Source organism: Ylistrum balloti, unplaced genomic scaffold (genome assembly GCF_031769215.1).
Source record: "Ylistrum balloti isolate Yb309-2 unplaced genomic scaffold, AGI_CSIRO_Ybal_v1 Utg369794, whole genome shotgun sequence".
Classification (NCBI taxonomy): domain Eukaryota; kingdom Metazoa; phylum Mollusca; class Bivalvia; order Pectinida; family Pectinidae; genus Ylistrum; species Ylistrum balloti.
Window position 1 is genome coordinate 782,775 of NW_026781975.1, and position 23,922 is coordinate 806,696.

Sequence of the window (23,922 nt, forward strand, 5' to 3'; positions counted from 1 at the left end):
GGTGCATAGTATTGATTCATCAGTGGAACATATAATCTGACTTATTGCCGTTTGGAGTGCGCATGTAATTACAGATACATTGTAACGTTTGAATGCATTTTAAAAGTCCGTATTGTTTCTGATAGGTGTAATTGTGTTTGATTCTGTCTTCGATACATCCGCTTGCAATTTAACACCATCAAAACAACATCACAGTACACACATTCCGCTTCGTAAGTGGGGTGCACATAGCCAATATACGTTTCACATGACCTCCGGTTCATAGTCACCTACATTATACACCCGACTCATGCTAGGCGATATGGATAGGTGTTTCACATGATCCGATCATTTTACTATATTTAAATATATATTTAGCTGTTCTGTCAATAAAATTATGTCGCTTTTCTCGCTATTTACACATCATGTAACGCACTCATAATTGCAATATACTAATCTGACGCGGAAATCACATTGGTATGCTTAAGAGATAGAATAATATGTACCTGCAAGCATCTGGTTTGTAAGCCATTAAGCAATTATCTTCATACACTAATACAAAATACCTCTTCATGTTTGTAATAAAATTTCAAAAGGTGTCTACACAGCTCTGTATTTGCATATAACAATTGTTCTCCCCTTCTGTCGAACCTACGCGTCTATTTTTATAATATTTCGTTTCCAAAAGTCAATAAAACAGACATAATAAGGTGAACATATTAAAGAAAAAAACGACTACTAATTATCTCTGGGTGTAAATAAACATTCCTTTTCAACAACAATACATGACCATGTTTGTATTTAACGTAATGGATTTCGGTCCTATAATAGATTTTATTTAAGCACATTCCAACTTTTCAATTTCTATATCAAATTTGAAGCGAAACAATACTGGCAAAATAGAGAGACGGCATTGTAAAGATCTTTAGGAATGACTTATACGACCCGGCCCTATGTTAGACTCTCAGTAAATAATAAAATACATATGCATCTTGACATTATGCAAATAGGAAAAAGAAAAGCTCTCTTTAACCTGAAATGTACATATTTGACATATGCAGAAGTATTTCATCAACTGATTAAATCCATTACCTGTGACAATCCGAGATTTCGCCTTACAAATAACAGTGACCTACACTGTTCAAGTCTGCGTTTTTATCGTAGTTGTTTGAATGGCGTCGTCAGGATTGGTTCTATCAAGTACTTGTCAAAGTATATGAAAAAAGCAAACACTGTAAAGAAGATATAACTGTTCAAAAAACCTATTCAAATATGTTCCTAGTTTCGTTCATTATATTGTTAATGTTGCTTTAAATTCTACTGTTTGAAATTTAAACAGAAATACAAGACGTTTTTGTGACCGCCTGACTGATTGATATGGATTAAACTTTTTAACGTCATAAACACCGACGTTTGCCATTGGATGATGCGAGTAAAATTGAGATGGTCGTAAATGAAGTGTTATTTTTCGGTTTGGGGAAAACAATCGTATACATTCTTTGTCATATTCACACAATTGAAAGTGAAATATGAAAGATGTTATTTTTTAAATGTTAAATCAATGTTATTTATAGGTTTCTGTTTTGAAAGTAAATCAATGTCCTGATAGGTCGATGGGAGTATATCCAAAGAACCATGAAGTGGAAGGGCACTGGGATAGCGGGAAAAAGCAAACGCGATCGCTTGATTGACCGCAATGTGTAGGATCAAGGAAACGAGTCAGGGTTTGATTGTTAATGCTTATCATCAAGTCTCTGTTTAAATAAAGTGAAGATAGGATTTGTCTTATATCAATATTTCAGTGGTAAAGTGCTTCTGTAAAGCCTAAATAGTATAAGAATAGTTGCTAGAGGTCGTTGAATGTTATCGATTTCTTAAATACGATATTCCACGTACAAATGTATCTGAAAACAGTTGATAGGTGGAGAACAATCGTCATAGAAGTGTGTGTTATTTTTTGTAAACGATGACGGCAGGACGTGTATACTTTACTTTTGTATCAACATAGGCCCCTTACTTGGCACTGTCTTCAGTCGTTTTCGTGGGTTTGTACTTGCATTACGGGAGAGACAAATCAAAATGTCGATAATATGTAATGAGGCTGGACAGCCGTATTTGAAATCTAATTTTGTGCCAGCATATCGAATATATAAACGATCAGGATCATCTTTAATAAAAAAAACTTTGTAGAGTTGAATTCAAGATACATAACTTTGTAGGGTTGAATTCAAGATACATAACTTTGTAGAGTTGAATTCAAGATACATAACTTTGTAGGGTTGAATTTAACATACATAACTTTGTAGGGTTGAATTTAACATACATTACTTTGTCGGGTTGTATTTAAGATTCATAACTTGTCGGGGTTGTATTCAAGAACTTTGTAGGATTATATTCAACATTCATAGCTTTGTAGGGTTGTATTCAAGATTCATAACTTTGCAGGGTTTTATTCAAGGTACATAACTTGTACACACCTCAGAAACATAGGTATTTTGTTTGCAGTTTTCTGCCACTGACAATTCGTTGAGGAGAAATTGAAATCCAAAGGATTATGAAAAAAGAATAGTGTGTTTGATTTTCACAAGTGGTCATTTGCAATAATTTCGCATAATCGCAAATTTTGTGCCTGCAAGTGTCTTGTTGTGACCGAATTATTTGGTGTTCTTGTCAATCTTTCCTTTGTTATCTTCATTTACATTTAAAATAGCGGTTACCCTCAATTCATCCATATGTAATTTCATAAATGTTTTGCAATGTATGCATTTATAGTTTTAAACGAACAGATAGTGTAATTAACACGTAGTAATTATCTTTAGACCTATTACCTGTACACCTGCAAGGTGTTGGTTACCACGAGCTGATACCTGTAGATGATATCATTATATTCTTCCGTTTCTTTGACTCTTTGATACAAAAATAGAGACATGCAGATCAACGTTATAAATCATACGTTAACAAGGTACCACCCGACCAGTATCCTTTATTACCAGGCACCGAACAATCGCTGTAATGAGTTAAGATATGATACTATGCAGATTTTGCAACTGTGTCACAGCTTAGAGGTCAAATGTGCCTTGTAAAGAAGAAAGCGTATCCAATACAGGGATATGTATAATGTGCCGACACGACTACAAAGCAGAATCTTGCTTATCATGACACTTTGACACTCAAGTCCAGTTTGGTCGTGTGGATCCAGAACTACTGTGTTAAAATACAAGCATAATCGACTTCACATATTACAGAGTGCGTCGGATTTCTAGATAAAGCCTTGGAATATTGGTGTAAATCATACCTTATTTCAGTGTTGGGCCGTGGTAAATGTCTTATACATTTGTATTCTGCCGTGTTATTTAAAACTTTCTTTAGTTAATACATTGGTTTCGTCGGCTTGAATTAATGTTTCTTAACGAGTCGTGTTTTTCTGTTGTTTTTATAAACGCAACTCAGAAATTAAGATTAAAATATACAAGGACTTGATGAATTGTGTTTACAACACGTGCAAATATTAATATTAATAGGAAACTAAATTCGTTTCTGTCTTTTTTCAGTAACATCTGTTGTTTTTATAATTTCATTTTTTATTCCACATCAATTGTAAACAAGTCGTATTTTCATATATTCTATTTGCTACCGTTGATAAGAATTGAAGCGTGCGAAGGTTCTTACAGCGGAAAGAAAAGTTGGTACCCAAGGAAAATATTGTCTAGCGGTTCCGATAGGGATTTTAATTCCTGCAATAAACACAATATGTATCAAACAATCCAATTACATGCGACTAGACAATAAAAACATTTTTAAAGAAAGTATATTTGGATGAATTAAAGTCATTTTGGAATTTAATGTTAACAGGTGTTTTGACGGTTGATGTTCGTCAAATACAGGTAGGTATATCTATTTCGTCAATAGTAATATGGTGTTATCTATGTTATTAGGTATATATTGGAGTAATGCTATATGCGTTTGATTGCTTTAGACAGATGGCATTTAAAGTTCCAGAAGGCTCTATTCCAAACCCACAAGATACTGACAGTATGGTTCAGTATGGGTTTAGTTTAATGTATAATCCAGTTGATATCATTGGTTTGAAACCAAATTCAAAGCTTAATTCCACAGCTGCTGGTACAGAAATATTCCAGACAGATTAGACCTTGAACTCTCCTTCCGTGGAGCCAGTCTGTAGTGAAATGTTATTATCAAATAAATGTAAATAAACAATTCTAGGTAGCATGTTTTAGTAAGTGAAGTCTGATTTCTTCCCCAAGCCTGTTGGTAAAGGTACAGAATTATTTTATTTTTAGTCATAATACATAGAGCAGTTTATCATCACCCATATTGTACGTTGTGTAGATATCAGTTTTAATAAGTGAAATTGATTTAGCAACCTCACAGGCAATGCGCGTTTCATCTGGAAAGTTTTCATATTGCAAATAAGACAAAAAGATGTGACATTCTACGTATAACTTTGAAGAGTTCATTTGTACTGCTGTCATGGTGTGGAATAGATTATCGCATGGTATATATGCGTATTGATACAAATGCATTCAGTAGGACACATCATTTGACATGACGTTAATTAAACACTATCTGAGCTCCAGTGCTCTCACATGAATGTGTTACAACAGATGCAAGTGGAGTCAGGAATCCTAGCTAACTTCTCCTCGGGGATAAAACTCGAACAAATTGAAACATTCGATTTTTTACGGAAGAATATAAAAAACTATACTATGATCGGTTTCTGTGATAACATCCTTGTTAAATATCATACACTTTATTTTTTCGTTTATTTGATTTGTGCATGTGTTTGCGTGTGTGTGAGGGTATGTGTGTTGAGGGTGTGTGTTAATTTTTGAAGTAAAAAATCGTTTTGTTTATTCTGATGTGGAAACATTAACGCGATCAATAACCTACAATGACATTTCGTGTTTTTTTTATATTTTTATAATTCGTTTAAATGTTTTCTCGTATTTCACAAGTTTAGGTTACGTGTATTATAATCAACTTCTATTTGTTTTTGAAGATTAATTGTTTGAACGTCGTCTAATCCTGGCGAATACTGAATTAGGAAATGTTTTTTGCTGACTTATCTCGTTTCGAGCTATAGATAAATATCGACAACGTCGAAGTTTGTCTTGTTTTCTTTATTATATAAAACATTTGGTATTTAATGTATACTACTCAGGGTTTCGAAAATTTCCGACTGCGGTCAATTCTTACAACATAATTGCAAAACATCGAAAAGTTCAGGCCGTGTTATTTGGCGAATCAAATATTTTATATTTTTGGGGCAATGAGGCCATTAACTTTGAAAATTGTTTATGATACAAGTCTTAGACAATGATATGTAGATTTTGTAGTTTTAATACTCAGAGTAACGATCAATGATGAGCGAAATGATATGATGGTATTGTAAATGAGAGAAACAATAAGTTGTCAAGCACATTAATGTTGTTAATTGTGAAATTGGGATATATTGTGAATATGTATATATATTCAAAACCGTTTAATTGCGTTCTCAAAACTGTAAAAATCACAATAACTTGCATAGGAAATTGTTTCTAAATTGAACACTAACATATCTTTTTTTTTCTTTTTGCATTTTAACCTTTGTTCTCAGTATTTAATCACACAGAATAAATACATAAAGATAAACATCGTGTGAAAGCAAGCTAGAATATTTGTATTTAAACACTACTGGTATTGTTGTTCCATAATATAAATGATGTCAACGGTTTTATCGTATAGTGATAACTGGAAGGAGATTTGGTTTTCCAATTTCGATCAAACCCCCACCAAAGGATTCCAGAATGGGAGAAAAGACAAAAAATAAAACGAAATTTATTATCTTATTATATATACGTTTATACTGATAGCATACTATGTTTTATCAAACAACGGGTACAAGAGTGACCAGACATTCCTTATTTAGTAGATGATTAAGGTTGCAAAGATGTTAAAGGTTAGAAGAAATTATAATTTGGATCTGCACTAAAATAAATGAGCAATTCAGATATATTAAGGAGAGGTAAGAAAATACTATCAAAGTGGATCTAATTTACTATGTGCATCTTATGAAATCGGTCTGTTCTAATAGAAGTTTTTTTCTTCCTCGTGACGTAGCTAGTTTTAAGTTCTTAGATAGCTGATAATGAAATGCACGTTGTGACCTTCTTAATGTTTTAACAATGAATACCATAATGTGAAAGTTTGCCTTCAATGAACCAATGAAACAAAGATGCAGAATTAATTTATGTAATTAAAACATTAAGATAAAAATCAATTATTTCCATTAGCTGAATTTTGTTCTGTAGGCAGTGGATGACCTTGACATCAGTAATCGACAGAAGCAATCTAGTGAGTTGAATAGTGTTTCCTGTCAAATGTCTATACAATTACCCCCAGGTCCAACACAGAGGCTCTGTGATCCGCATCTCCTTCTTAATGATGCCTTGGATCTACTTACATATGAAATAAAGCATTTAGATTAAGGCAGTTATTGAACATATCTATATGGCTATATTGTATGAAGTGCAGTTTGGAAGAAAAATCTGATACAAATTAAACAAAACATTTGCTGATCAATACCTCTATTTGTTGTATTTTTCATACCTGCATCCAGAATATTATTTCCTATATTTTTAGAAGTATATATATATATATTTCTATGTTAAATCATTCAATGGAATAGTTTGGATGTTACCTTTGTTTTTATTACACTTAGATATGTGTATATTTTCCTGTGTTTTTTAAGTGTAGAAACAATATTTACTTGTTTACCTTTACATCTTAAAGTTATTGTTGAATTGACACAATGCATATCTAAGTCTGTCTGTTTATTTTCACACTTAATACTACTCATATATACAAGTGCAATATATCTTAGTAGTGGTGCCATCTTGAAATTACGGTCATCTTCGTCTGATAAATTAAATCGTATTTGCTAAAAGGGCGGTCATGTTTGAAGTTATTGACGTAATACCGGAGTGCATAGCTATATATACATTATTGAAATACAAATTATACTGAAATGATTTACCAACTTAAAATTTTAAATGTTTTGTAAAATCAATCGATCAATCAATATGAGTAAATAGATAAAAAGGTTTATACATTGATGTAGCAAAAAACCTAATTCTTTTGTCAGGCAATATAGTATGCAAGGTATTTGTTTGTAATTTATACATAATCAACAATACCTCATAACAGTGCTTCAATTATCAACCATAGCAAAAGTTCTGTGTTTTATTTTGATGGAACATTTAATCATACATAATTATATGTATATATAATCACTATGACTTGAAAAACAAGTCTATACTAACCATGCTCGTGTATCTACTAAGTCATAAATAATGTATGCAAATGTTTCAATTACTTAGATGTTAGAAAAAGACACTAAATCAGACATATCTATTATAATTAGTTTACATTGTAATTTTAACATTTAAGGCGTCGTTTTATTTTTGTTTGACTAGATAATTGGTATTAATTAGCACCCATATATCAATTTGTCATAGCGAATTCGAGTCAACCAGTGTGTATCGTGAACGGTTTGACAGAGTGGTAGAATTGAGTCATGATGTAAACCCTACAATATATGAACACGGAATGAACATAATGACCTCAGACAAAACTTACTTTTATCGATGTAAAATTTTTTTTTTGTATGTTGAGTTTTAATTTATTCAAATCTTAAACTCATAACGTCAATTACTATATGTGTGTATCAAATAATGCCACACAAATATTCATTTCAAGCTTTTTTTCCTATGACTTAAATTAATGGAACCGTTTGTATCAACCATTGGCTCAGCTTTACATGGTTGTTTGTCTTTTTTTAATGTAATTCATTTTCCTTTCTGAGGTCGAGAGTATCAATTTTTTAAACGTGCTTTTATTTACTGACAAATTCCTTCGGACGATAGCTACTAAAAGTGAGACAATACTGATCACTGTAACTATAATGGAGTATTTTTACATATAATCTTGCCAAATCAATCAATTTCGTTACGTAAATCTAAGCTGTCCTTATAACTTTCACCAAACGAGTTGCATTCATCGGCTGTTGTTTGCATTTGTCGACTACCATCTCAATGATAGATGACCTTTATATATCTGAAGATAATGTGGGTTCGACAAGGTCATTGTATTTCTTAATGGGTTGTAAACTTTGCTTTCGTATAAGATCAATGGCATGTGCTTTCTTACTATTTACTACTTCAAGTTACATCGATGTAGATAAAAAAAGGGGGGTTTATGTTATAACATTTGTTACAATTATCATAATAATAAGAAAAAGTAAACCTTTAACCTGTTTATCAACATTAAATCTATGTAATGGTTCTTCGTCAACCTATAGAGTAATGTTGTTATATTCTTTATCTGGATCATTTATGTCTGATATTTTATTCAAATATGTTCTTATTTAATCTAAATAAACTTTTAAAAATATAATTAATGATAATTGAACGATTTCATGTTTATATTTTGGAGTTTCGAAAATGCTCTAAACTGTAATTGAAGTAAAACTGAAAATATAATGTTGAATTATACAGTTAGATGATGGATGATTTGTTTGTGTCAAATCTTTAAAATATTTTCGAAATTTTATGCAAAATTTATTTTAGCGTCATGAAATTAAATTATAGAAATGGAGAACCCAACAAAACAAACAAATCACAAAAAAAAAAAAAAAAAAAAAAAATAAAAATAATTTAAAAAAATTACGCTATACTTAACACTAAATAACGAAAGATATCTGCAACACTTTTATATATGAAAAATAACAACGCCGTTAGTCAAGAAACATTTCCAATGACCATTACTGCAGTATATATCTGTAACCACTATTGAGGAAAGGATACCAACTACTAGACAGTAACATTCTAGGTAAACAATAATGTTTACTGAATTGTAACTAATGGAAAAGTTATTGAATACAACAATGATATTGGGATATGACACGGAATCACTGGATTATTGACATATTTTTCCTGACACCTTCCTTGATATTTTATAATAAGACATGTGATACAGTATAACAAGTGACATCATTTTGAACAATGAATTATCAGAACATTACTTATTATTTCATGCAAATACCAGGTTTTAAAACAATTACACGAGAAAACGGTAGACTGGAGTCGAACTGCACATTTAAAGTAGTTTTTTCAAGTTTTCTAAGGCAAAATATCAGTGATATGAATACATGGAGAACGTCACAGCACACGCATTTTTCGTCGTGTAGAAAAATTACCTATGTCTACTTGTCGATAACTCTTAATGTTTCTCCAGTCATACATCTCTAGGGTGGTCCTTTTGACGGGTTAGGAAACAGGGATGTAGTTACTAAAGTAACGGGACATAAATTAACACTGTAACCACTGTTACGGCGAACGATTTGAGCACAAATTTGTATTTTCTGATATTTAAGTAAGATTATCACCCTCCAAAGACAACTTCTGTCTGCAAGAAAATGATACTATAATAATGTTTTGCCACTTTGTCACGACTGCAGACTTTTCACGGGTAAAAATCAATATAACACTATGAATTAGTGACACATCTCGTCTATCTGTTATCATTATAACACTATCAATTTAAGTGTAGTCAACAACAGTGACATGTCTCTTCTGTCTGGTATCATTATAACACTGTTAATTAAAGTGTAGTCAACAACAGTGACATATCTCTTCTGTCTGGTATCATTATAACACTATCAATTTAAGTGTAGTCAACAACAGTGACATGTCTCTTCTGTCTGGTATCATTATAACACTGTCAATTTAAGTGTAGTCAATAACAGTGACATGTCTCTTCTGTCTGGTATCATTATAACACTGTCAATTTAAGTGTAGTCAACAACAGTGACATATCTCTTCTGTCTGGTATCATTATAACACTGTTAATGTGACTGAAGTCAACAACAATGACACATATCTCGTCTGTCTGGTATCATTATAACACTGTCAATTTAAGTGTAGTCAACAACAGTGACATATCTCTTCTGTCTGGTATCATTATAACACTATCAAGTGTGACAACAGTGACATGTCTCTTCTGTCTGGTATCATTATAACACTGTCAATTTTTGTCAACAACAGTGACATATCTCTTCTGTCTGGTATCATTATAACACTGTCAATTTAAGTGTAGTCAATAACAGTGACATGTCTCTTCTGTCTGGTATCATTATAACACTGTCAATTTAAGTGTAGTCAATAACAGTGACATGTCTCTTCTGTCTGGTATCATTATAACACTGTCAATTTAAGTGTAGTCAACAACAGTGACATATCTCTTCTGTCTGGTATCATTATAACACTGTTAATGTGACTGAAGTCAACAACAGAGACAGAACTTGTCTGTCTGGTATCATTATAACACTGTCAATTTGACTGTATTCAACAACAATGACACATATCTCGTCTGTCTGATATCATTATAACACTGTCAATTTGACTGTATTCAACAACAATGACACATATCTCGTCTGACTGATTTCATTATAACACTGTTAATGTGACTGAAGTGATATCATTATAACACTGTCAATTTGACTGTATTCAACAACAATGACACATACACATATCATTATAACACTGTCGATTTGACTGAATTTCTGATATCATTATAACACTGTCAATTTGACTGTATTCAACAACAATGACACATACCTCGCCTGACTGATATCATTATAACACTGTCGATTTGACTGTAGTCAACAACAGAGACAGAACTTGTCTGTCTGGTATCATTATAACACTGTCAAGTCATTTATATTCAACAACAGTGACAATATTATACTCTCAATCAAACTAGTCCACAGCAGTGACGGCACTCATCTGGATTCCAAAAGAACAATATTAATTTGACTCTTGGTTATAAAGATATCAGTATACTTTTTCCAAATACATTTATACCAAGCTATCAATATCTAAGGTATGTAAGGCGGAATGTTTAGCAGTTCATTGGTTCCGCTATCATTTTTATCTTGCTGTCTTACTAGTTACTGTTTCCATATTAACAATATCACTGAAGATGACATAGGTTACATTAAGGGATTTCTGTCGTCGATATAAAAATGTCTAATAAAACGAATGGTGCAAATTCCGTCTGAGCAAAGGCAAGACACTGACTTATGTTACAAAGGTCGCCCGAAAATGACAAGAGATATTCCTTATTCCTTTCCTAGCTGTAAATATTATTGGTGTTGTGCATCACCCTAATCAATTCATAGCAGCTGTCATCATATGTAAATCCCTGATTTCATATTTTTTACTCCGGTTTTCGTCTGTCACCTCATGGATGTCAAGATATAGGTCTTTAGCATAACGACGAGTCCTTGAAGGAAGAAACACCTGTATGATTCAGTTTACTTCATTATTTGATTATACTTAATTTTATTTGTACTGAAAGGTAAAATTCACTTACTTCCAATACAGATTTTTTTCAAATTAGTGTTAAGTATATATGTTTTGCGGGTCCATGTCACTATTTTAATGAATATAACAATTTCAGTATAATTTGTCGCTTAATAATGTTATATACGTGTGTATTATTCCCCTGTGGTATTATGATGGTGTAGCTTATGCTGTTTCGATTACTAGTTAGATATCTCTAGAACGTATGGTGTTATTAAGGAGTAATAAAATCACCGCTTTAATAACACAAACGATAAGGCATGAAATAAAAGCAAGAGACTGTCGCATATTTTAAAATTTTAATTAAAATACCTTTAAAATAGAGAACATTTTTTACTCACAATCGGAAATGTACATATACAATGCAGTTATTTCCGTGTAAAACAATACTATCGAGGTGTTTTATAACCAAACGTGTTTTGTTTTTCCTTTCAGGGATTTTTTTTTACAAAATAAATTATGCACATCTACTCTTTTATTGAAAGTGGATAGATAATATATGCTTGTGTACATATATATGGATATGTATTACTGGATGTCAAAGTAATGAATATAACAAAGCTGTATTGGAAATTTACAAAGAGAAAAAAAATATATAAACATATTTTTTAAAAGACTTTAAGTATCAAGTCATCGTGACATAAGCAGAAAGACTTCAGCGTGCCTGTCTCGCATACTTTAGATCAGTTGATTTCATAGCTAACCATGACACATTCCAGTAAATGGAATATTTGAAGTCTACTGAACACGCTCGATCTGTTAAAGATAACAACACGCGGCCGTCCAGTATATCACAGCACTGGAGCAGTCAACAACCAGTCTCATCAGCTATAATGACATGGTGCAGTTTCCGGGTGTATGAAATAGGCTGACATATAAGCTGATACCCCACTGACTAACCCTGCCCTGGGGTTCTCTTTAACAAAGATGTATTCTTTAAATCCGATCAGATAAATAACATTCGGAATGTTGATATCGCGCTTTGAGAGATGATATGAAATAATAGCGTGTTCACGTGTGTGTGTTTGTATGTGTGTTTTGATTATATGTGATTGTACATATGTAAAAAAATATGCAAAATAAACCTGCTAGTTTGCAGAAAAATCAGCTATATATGAAGCTACGTTACCTGTATTACCGCTGAGCATTTGCCTCAGTGCTTACGATGTTATCAACAGTGGGAGATTAATGTTGTCTTATATCACTAGTATCTGTAATATCTGACTGCATATATATCTATATACGTACACAGAGCAAGGCAATGCTGTAAAATGTATGTAGACATTTCGACTTTTTTTCTATACGTCCGGTCATAACCAACTTAACATGCCACTCAGTATATTCAAATAATTGGCTTAAACAAAGTTATCTTCCGATATCTAATTTGTCATATCGATCTGTAGCTATGATAAGAGCTCTGTTTTACACCTCGGTGTCCTTACATTGCTTACACGGTCGCTCTAAACTACACCTTGATTTGTTGGAAAGCGACACATTTACCACAACCTGTGATTGGCTAGCTATATTCCTCTTAAGCGCTGGGCCCATAATTTAACAGTCCATTTCTTCTGGTTGTTTCATTCAATTAGGTATCGAGCAACATCATGCTGTCTACCGTGCTCTGTGTGATTGCGTTGGCTCTCCTCGTTGCATTTTACAGGTAAACTATTTTATTACTACTCTTTCGATTAAATGTTAGGTAGCATGGTATCCGACATAGACAGCCAGCTTCGAGGATCAACACGTGCTACCTTCAGTCCGGGAGTTAACGTTTACACTTGTTAACATTAAAGGACCATCCATGCGCTCGACTTCCATTACACGTGTTTAACAATTACAAAATAGAGTTTCAGCTGTACAGCACGACAGGTGGTATTTCTTAAGAATGTTATTCAAATTTCTTAACTTCAGTATAACCTATATATATTTATCACTGAGGATAATTATGGAGCGAAATGAAATCGTCAGCTTATCTGTCATTTGTCTGTTTACTTATTTGTTTTTGTTTTTATTTTAGTTGATTGATTAACCTTCGTATTTTTTGCGTAGCCGGTGTATTGTTTTAGTATTAATAAATTAACTCATTTTGCAGGCAACGAAGAGAGAAAATGCAAGTGTTTGGTCGGATGGGGATTCCCGGCCCAAGACCACATTTCTTATTTGGAAATCTACTTTCCTTTTTCCGTAAAGTGAGTATTTTTGTATTTTATTCAAGCTTAATTATATGTATTAGTAGCTTTCTGTGTTGATAAAGAAATAGGACATTTATTTGACAATGCATGATATAACCCTACATGTATACATTGTTATGTATATTCATTATATGTCAGACAGCGGAAGAAATGACGTAAACAAGATATATCAGGTCCTGAGATGATCAACGACTCTTATTAACGTTGCAGAATTCGTTCTTACTATGTTATATGACCTTGTGATTATCATCATGAGGTTGACATTTTTCAAAGTGGAAACTGTCAAGCCCTGGGCACAAAAGCATGCTTAATGAAAACACTGAGTGACGGCACCCCAGCACTATCATTGCCCAATAATGATAATAAAACATGACGACTGTCATGTCTAACTAATCACATATTGAAACAATATATATGTAAACCTTATTTAAAAAGCAGGGATATCATTACCTCGACATCATTATTTTGATTATAGCTGAATGGTTATCTTGTAGATTGATAAAATATATATTTAATTCACTTTCTCCTGTAGTAGAATATTATAAATAATCCCTGTCTTGGAATCCTAATATGATTATGTCTCTAATACATTTATTTATTTCATCAATTTTACTACATTTATGAAACATCAAAAAGTAATGTAAACTTTGCAATGGAATATGCCTCTACCTACATATATCTATATGTGAACCCCTTTAAAGTAGCTGAAATATCAAGAGGTAAACTGTCGGGGATGTGTTTTATATCTCTTCATCACTGAAGCTTCAGTTCAGCGTATATCCGATTTTCTGTTCTTTTTGCTGTCCGATATCTTGTTCACCTATGCAGCACATTACTGCGGATAGTATACTTTTTATCAAATATTAACTATATTTTGTGTGGTTGCACAATATGCTTACTTTGGTCCTAACTTTCTTTCAGAGTTTTTATATAAAATACCAAGAATGGTACAGAGAGTATGGGAAAACATTTGGGTAAGTATTTTATGTACAGCTGGTATCAGCTCCATCATATTTTATTTTATAACTTCACCACAACTATTGAGTGTGAAATCGGGACACGAACTATCAAGTTTATATTTTAACTTCGACAAAAATAACGTTATCATTTACCATCAGTTAGGTGACCTCGTTCCTTTTTGTTCGAGAAATTCTTTCCTAATATTAAAAATGTCTTGTTTCTGGTTTTGCAGGTACTTTGAGGGCCCCACTGCGGTTCTGGTGACTACCAATATGGAACTTTTACACGAAGTATTCGTCAAACAGTTTAAGAAATTTCATGCGAGAAAAGTAAGTGAAATGTATAGCACGGTATACTAGCACTTACACGAACTGCCCAATCAATGTACAAAATGTACATACGAAATCCTGCTTCCATAGATGACTATATTAGACTCATTTTCGTTTTTTTTTTTTTGTTCCCACACGTGCATCAGTTTAATCACATGGTCTATTTTCTAATAAAATCTCATTTCGAAACCTGGTTACATATCTTTAAATCGTATAACTTCGCTGACTACCTAAACTCGAATCCGTCATTGTTAACATAAAGCACATCTGAACAAGATCGTCATCTACAATACATCTTTGATGTTTGTCCAGGTTTTTCCAGTTCAGGTAGATCCTGACAGGGATGAAAATGTCCACATGTTCTTTGCTAGAGGCGAGCGATGGCGACGTCTTAGATCCATCATCAATCCAGCCTTCAGTACGACGAAAATGCGTAATGTGAGTACCTTGGTATCATCTGTAGTCGTTTCACTCCTCGCATGATATGTATATAGGATATAAACATGGGCGTTATATTACCTTTCTCGGTGTGACGTCTCGCGCTGTAAGACGAAGCATTTTGTATAGAAACTTCATTCTCTATATGTGTGTAGATTATAATATATTTAAATGATTCGGTGTAATTTTCTTTACAATTTTAAAAGCTTTTCTTTTCCCTTTTTTAACTTCTGAACTGGAGTTCCTAACAAAGAGAATTCTTGTCGTCTATAAAACTATAACGAATAAAGAACTGTATTGAAATAACGTCGCGATGACTTATAGCCTGGTTTCCTCTTTGAACTCATTGTCGTTTTACGAGTAAAAACTATGAAAGATGACAAGACCTATTAATCACATTTACATCACTTTTGTTTGGTGCACATTTACAGATGACGCCGATGATAAACACTCGAATTGATCATCTCATGGCGGTGGTGGATACGTATGGACGAAACGATGACGATTTCGATGTGTATGAGTGAGTGAACTGGATATTCATATTGTTCAAGAAATTCGTAATTTTTCGTTTGATAATTGATATTTTGTCTTGCTGATGACTGTTCTGGTCTGTATGCTAAACAATAAAGCCGTGTTTACGCCATCGCTGTAGCGCTATCACGATCTGTACAATATAGCATTATCTAAATTTAGATATAAAACATAACTATGACTTTTTCAACAACCTTAAATGTCGTAATTAGAATGATTTCACGTCAGTTTTGTAAAATATTGACTCCATAGCAGTGTCGACCGTCAAACAATCAGCCAAACATATGATTTATGCGCGATATGCCGAGTGACAATATTGCCCGATGTATAGGGTGAAACTCTTGTAAATAAACGTGACATTTAACAGCTGCAGTATATGTTGAATTTATTAACGAGATTATATCAATATGTCTAGAACTGAATCAATAGATTTTGATCTATTAATATATCATTTTACAACAATAGTTATTAGATGTTCAAGTAAGTATCATTGCTGTCTTTTACATTAACAGCGTTTTCCAAAGACTAACTATGGATACAATAGCGGAATGTGGACTTGGTCTTGAAAATAGCTCTCTAAAAAATCCAGACGATTGTTGGCTTAAACACTCCAGGAAAGTAATTACGGACACAACGAAACGTCCTTTTCTCTTTCTTCTCGGATGTAAGTGCATCTCTTTAACATAATGTCTAATTAGAAATTAATAAATATATTTACAGAAAGTAATTGAGAATGAGCACATGCTGGAAATGTTCTGGTATACCTTTTACTTGATATGTATCATTATAATTCACAGTTATCATAGTCTCAAACACTGTACCTATTGGCAAAGAGATATTTAGTCATATAACTTAATAACTCAACCAGTCTTATGCTGGTTTAATATGGAAATTTGTTTCTTTCAGTTATTTTCCCTAAGTTCCACGAGTTATGGATCACAATTTACAAGCTACTGGGCTATCTATCGTTTAATCCTGTTTTTTGGTTAGAAGAGAAGATCAAAGAAATCGTCAATGAAAGAAAGGATTTACAGGTAACTCAAGCATGACAAGGAAAGAAACAATTTAGACCTGTATACTGTCAATTATTTATAAAGGAACCAAATGATACGAAATAAACTCTGTATTCAGATCATATCGAATAATTTTTTTTAAAAAAGTCCTTTGATTATTTTCAGGTAAATAAAGTTGACCTTCTCCACTTGATGTTGAACTCCGAGTATGACCCTAACACTGGTATCGAGGAGTTAGACGCAGCAAATAAGATGGTTAGGAAGAGACTTCTGACTACGGAGGTAATTACGATTTGATTCATAAACAAGGCAATAGAACGCTTGAATATTGGGTTTAGAATGTCTGCTATCATTGGTTTATATAATTCAGTTTATTCTTGTTTCGAAAAAAGCTGAAAATGTATGTGTCTATTGCATGTATATATGTCATTTGTTTTGGTTTCCAGGAGCTGACAGCCCAATCTCTCCTGTTCCTGTTGGCAGGGTATGAGACAACTAGCACTACCCTCGCGTATATTGTATACGAAATGGCTGTCAATCAGAAAGTACAGACAACACTCCAGGAGGAAATAGACAGATATTTTCCTGACCAGGTACTAAAAACCACGTACATAGATATTCCTTTGAAAACATATTGAAACATTATAACTTGAATTTTGTTTTACATATTATAAATTATTTTAAGAAAACATGCTGTAGTATCTATCAATATTTGCGAAGTGTATTGTTTTCAATAAATACACGAATCATTGATTTAATAACACGACAATTTAAGAAATTTATCAGTTATAAGCCAAAACAAACGCATATGTTCATTGGTAACACTGTTCGTTCATACAGGCAGACAATCCGAGCTATGATGCCATCCAACGAATGGAGTATCTCGACATGGTTTGGTGTGAAACTCTTAGAAAATGCCCCCTTGCTAGCACGTAAGTACACATTAAGCGTTTGAATAACATCCTTATCTTATTTCATTATTACACACTAAATGTATATGAAAACAACAAAAAATAACAACATGTGAAATCCAATTTGAACCTATTAGTTAAATCAATAATGAGATAAATTAGTGAACTTATACATCTCCTACTCTATTAGTTACACACATTTGAAATCAAGTAATTGTTAATTGATTCCAATACAGTGTTGTTGCCCGTGAATGCATGGAGAATTGCATAATTGAGGGTATCAAGTTAACCAAAGGGATGCTTATACATGCTAATGTTTGGGCTCTTCACTATAATGCGGAGCTGTGGGGAGAGGATCCGGATCAATTTGTGCCCGAAAGGTAAAACAAAGATTTTATTATTTATGATTATATTGCATGATTTCGTATTTAAAACTTTCTTTGTATTTCAATGGTGTCTTTTCTTTCTTTTCCTTTTCCGCCTACCTCTTTCAGACATAATTTTCTGCATACACAAAGACTCAATAATAGGGCATAACAAGGTATGCACCTTATTGGAACTGAAGAGTAACATATTAGATAGTTCTTTGTATTCATGTGTTCAACCTACATGTATTTCGTTTGAGATTTTAATGTCTTCATAATTCAATTGTTGTCTCGTCGCTGTCACGATGGGTGTCATTAGTCGTCACGCCTGACTACACACATCGCTCTGATCCTCTACGGTCGCTTTAACGCCGACACTGTTATATGATTGGCAGTCTAAATTCTTATTCAAATTTCTATTGTCGATTTGCTTTTTTATTTTCAAAAGAACACCTAATATTTGAACTGCAGATGATTATTTCTTTCATTGTTTAGAAAGGTGTATCGATATACACTACAGACAATCATTCTCACTCTTGTATTCTGCAGCTACTGTTAACAACAAAATCATTCATTATTGTACATATCTTTAAAGGTTTTATATTTAACTGTCCAGCATTTGCTGCTGAAAATCGGTGAACGGCAACTTTTTGCGACTATTAGCTATTCATTGTTAAGAATTATTCAAACACGAACGCGAATGATATGCCAAAGGTAAAATGTCAAGCCATATCATATAATATATTAAAACATTCCGTAAACAACGTATACAGTTTATGGAACTGCACACAAAATGATTTATTATGAAACAAGACAGTCATAACAACTTTTCAAATAGATCTCTGATTTCTTTAACAGGTTTTCAGCCGAAAGAAAGAGGAAGAGAAATCCAATGGCTTGGATGCCCTTTGGGAGTGGACCTCGAGCATGTGTGGGTCTCCGATTGGCCCAATTACAAGGGAAAATGGCAATGATTAGACTATTTAAGAATTACAGAATTGTACCGTCCGAGAAGCTCTCAATCCCTTTGAAGTATGTTGAGGGAGCTACAATCATACCTAAAAACGGCGTGCCTATAAAGGTGTATAGACGTAACATTGATGACAGCAGAGGAACTTAAAAAGGCAAATGTATGTGAAAAGGAAATCGTAAAAGAAATCAGTTCTGATTCAACACCCGACCAAGGGTTATCACATCCTATCAGTAGCAGTGATCGTGCAATAGTTCCTCGGAACGACATCCAGTGGCGATGAGGCAGTGGTTAGAAACTCAGAACTAATCACGTACACATGTGAACTCCGTGACTCTACAATATGCTCATGAATTATCGTGTCACTGACTTACACAATCATGATGCATTATCGAGCCCAGCATATGGAATTCACGAAACTGTACTGTTTTGAATGTTAATGCGGAATACCTATGAAGTTTACCGTGTTTCATAACATGTAAACATGAGACATTCAAACATGTACTACGTGCATACAGTATTCACCTGATTAATATAAAACCCAGTCTTACACGTTTACCCGATGCTCTGAATGAAACAAAGGGACAGAATGAGATATCGTGATACCGTACAGATGATTTCCACGTACACTAGTGACCATTTTGCATTGAAACGGGACAGGAGGTATTACAAATATGATATGTTTAGCTAGCTAATGCTTCGACTGATCAGTGCAGCAAATGTTTTCCCTTGATTTTGTTCTGGTGCCTTTTTGTATCTTTGTTTTATGTTGTCAGTTAAAAGGTGTATACGTTAATGGTTGATTTTAGTGGATACCAGTTGTTATATTGTGCTTGCGGCCGCATCAAGTTGAAATACTTTGCATGAAGTCAGATTCAATTGGTTGATAATAGTGGATACAATGTGATATATTGTTTGTATTGTCGTGTTTAACCTGTTTATATAGCAGATACAAGTTGGTATGTTGTAGATACAGGCGTATCCAAATTGTGGCCGTGGACAACCTGATGGATTTAGTAGATATACGTTGCTACATTATGTGTACATGAGAATATAACTTGTTGATATTACTGGATACAAGTTGAAATGTTGTGTTTATAGCTATGCCCAGCTTGTTTACAATAGATAGAAGTTGATATATTGTGGGTTTAGTCGTACCCAACTTGTTGACATTAGATGATACAAGTGGATATATAATTTGGGTATAGCCGTATCTAGCTTTTTGGTAATAACGGATATAAGTTGATATAATTAGCTGTACACAACTTGTTGGAATAAGTGGATGCATCTTGATAAAACTTGTGTACAAACTTATCCAAGTTGAAGTTGATATTTTCTTGTATTGATAGGTAGTAGCAAGATTGTACGTGGTGTCTTATCTTGCCAGGTTGCCAGAGTTATCAGCTGTTGTGTGAAAGAGAACCATTATACCCTCAGTTATGCTCAATATGGTACTTCAATTATATCGTTTGTTTCCGAAGGCAAAATTCAACAGAATTAATATTCATCTCAAAACTAATAAGGATTTACCACTGAAAAACGTACCAATTGTCTGTTTTTCTTCACTTTGTAATCGATTTAACAGAATCAATATTTGACTTTATTATGGCATTAATTGCCATCCATGTTAGCAGCTGCCAAAGCACTCATATTATTTTGTCAATCAGGGAGTCGAAAGAGAAGATAATTATTTCAAATTCATTCAATGAATATTACGACGTACATTCTTGTATGTTTATCCAAATAATGTTAAAGTGTAAATATCATACAAGTCGATGTTGTCATTTCATTTATTCCATTTCTCGTGTATAAAGATATTTTTTTCTATCTCATAGCATGTAGTCATAAATCATTGCATTATGTATTATCCTACATACGTTTGTTCAAAATGTTCCTATTTAAAATCAAATGTTGCATTCCTCGTTACAAAATGTGAGTGTATTTATTAATTTATTTATTGGTTAATTTATTATTCTGAGTCGATCATGATATGATATGTTACATAAAATGCTACTAGTCTTTCAATTGTTATAAAACTTATATATTAAAATATATTGTATCAATGGTGAACATTTGTTGTGTATTATTTTTGATATATAGAAATGGCTCAACTAAACATTTATTTATTTTGAAATACAGGTTCAAAAGACAATGTATGCCAAACATATACCAAGGACTGAAGTACTGACAGGATAGAATTCCTAGTTATATATAGGAGAATTCTATTGACTCAAAGAGGGTTCAGAAACAGGCTACTGCAAACAAATATAAACAGAAAAATGAATGAAAAATATTACTACTATAATTTTAAGATTTAGCTTTAAAAAATCATGTTATTGCTTCCTGAAAGAAAAGTCTTGATCTTATTTTCCAAAAATCCGGAAATGTACTGGTTGTATGGATAATACTTTGAGGTAATTAAAATACTGTTGAAACTTACCTCCAGAAATAGTATCTAGTTATACAGAAAAGATGATACTGAAACGGTGTATCTACACATTGTGTGTATTTATCGTTGACAACTTTTTTTCAGACAAGTGTCAGATTTAGTTATTGTAAAAGGATGGATTAAATTCGACTAATAATGAAGATGCATATTAACAGTTTAAGATGTTTATTTATTATAATGTCATGTACAGCACAATACTACTGTTGACTATCATCAACGACAACATTTAACTACAGCTAACGACAAATACTGAAACAAAGAAATACATGCACAAACCATTGACGGAGAAAATAGGATATACAATTAAAAAACACTACTCAAAAACACTGCAGATCAAGAAATGTTGTAGCAGTAGCTAAAATCACTTAAACAAGGTGTATAGGTGAATGTTGTATTTTATAATCATGCTGCTATTGTAAAGTTGTTATACTATAACTGATGTGGATTGTATTATCACATTTTAACAATGCTACATTGGATTACGTTACATCAGATTAAAAGTCCATACCACTTGTACATGGTGCTATCATAACAATGAAAATGTTTTAATATATTTTTATATTTCCATAAAGATTAAAACACAAAGGTTTCGTATTACAACATAATCAACAGACGCTGGTAGGTGAAGGAGGCACACTGATCTAAGTATAGCTAATGGAGACACACTGTTCTAAGTATAGGTGAAGGAGGCACACTGAAGGAGGCACACTGATCTAAGAATAGCTAATGGAGACACACTGATCTAAGTATAGGTGAATGAGGCACAATGATCTAAGTATAGCTAATGGAGACACACTGATCTAAGTATAGGTAATGGAGGCACACTGATCTAAGTATAGGTGAAGGAGGCACACTGATCTAAGTATAGGTGAAGGAGGCACACTGATCTAAGTATAGGTAATGGAGACACACTGATCTAAGTATAGGTGAAGGAGGCACACTGATCTAAGTATAGGTGATGGACACACTGATATAAGAATAGGTAATGGAGACACACTGATCTAAGTATAGGTAATAGAGACACACTGATCTAAGTATAAGTAATGGAGGCACACTGATCTAGTATAGGTGAAGGAGGCACACTGATCTAAGTATAGGTAATGGAGACACACTGATCTAAGTATAGGTAATGGAGACACACTGATCTAAGTATAGGTAATGGAGACACACTGATCTAAGTATAGGTGAAGGAGGCACACTGATCTAAGTATAGGTAATGGAGACACACTGATCTAAGTATAGGTGATGAAGGCACACTGATCTAAGTATAGGTGATGAAGGCACACTGATTTAAGTATAGGTGATGGAAACACACTGGTCTAAGTATAAATGATGAAGGCACACTGATCTAAGTATAGGTGATGGAGACACACTGATCTAAGTATAGGTGATGGAGACACACTGATCTAAGTATAGGTGATGGAGACACACTGATCAAAGTATAGTTGATGGAGACACACTGATCAAAGTATAGGTGATGGAGACACACTGATCTAAGTATAGGTGATGAAGGCACACTGATCTAAGTTAAAGTGATGGAGACACACTGATCAAAGTATAGGTGATAGAGACAAGCTTTTTTAAGTATAGGTAACGGAGACACGCTTATCTTAAGTGATGAAGGCCTCCCGATTGTTGGTATTACAGATTACATCCTTTTAAGGTTTCTATGTTAATTCTGATTAAACACATTTAATTTGAAATGAAAATAGACGATACACACAATATACTGATAAGGATCAAGGATAGCAACAATCACTGACAGGGTGTTATCATAATGATGTTTTTTGATAGATATGGTCTCCCACATAGACATTGAATCATTGATGTTAATGTATGCTTTTGAGATGTACGTTTAAAGAACAGATACACACAATGGTCGGTTTGCAAAAGTGGTAAGTGTAGGCTGCCGGCTTGTGTACTTTGTGTGGCTTAGGTTTCATTAACGATTTCTTAGAAAGCATCTTGAAAATATATAGACTATAAATTCATTAAAACAATGTTTTATTGTTTACATCTACATTACCTGAAATATTTTGCGCAACATAAATGAGGTATCCGTTTGTATTGTGCAAAACTCCAACTTATAGAATGGTATATATATATATTATATTGCTGCTGAATGTTTTGTTCAGCTCTACTGAATATTGGGTGTTTTACCTGAGCACATATATATATTGCCCATTCTGCAGCTTGTCGTCAATTTTCACGAGTATGCTCACTTTTAGAACGTTAAACTTCATAAAAAATTGATTGGTTAGAAAAACACGTGACAACGGCATAGTTAACTTTATGGTAAAGATATCAACTTCGCTGGATTATGGCTGAATATGTGTAAATTTTCTACATGCATTATATGCTT

At 33.2% G+C, this 23,922-nt stretch overlaps 1 protein-coding gene across 1 annotated transcript; it reads left to right on the forward strand.

The window, feature by feature from the left end:
* Window positions 1–13,006: 13,006 nt before the first annotated feature.
* LOC132544386 (cytochrome P450 3A24-like) lies at window positions 13,007–19,261 on the forward strand. Its single transcript, XM_060207971.1, has 13 exons — window positions 13,007–13,062; window positions 13,495–13,591; window positions 14,516–14,568; window positions 14,787–14,883; window positions 15,196–15,321; window positions 15,753–15,841; window positions 16,365–16,516; window positions 16,759–16,886; window positions 17,031–17,147; window positions 17,312–17,458; window positions 17,706–17,797; window positions 18,013–18,156; window positions 19,000–19,261. Exons 1-13 carry the CDS (start codon window positions 13,007–13,009, stop codon window positions 19,259–19,261), a joined length of 1,560 nt encoding a protein of 519 aa, XP_060063954.1.
* Window positions 19,262–23,922: the final 4,661 nt, after the last annotated feature.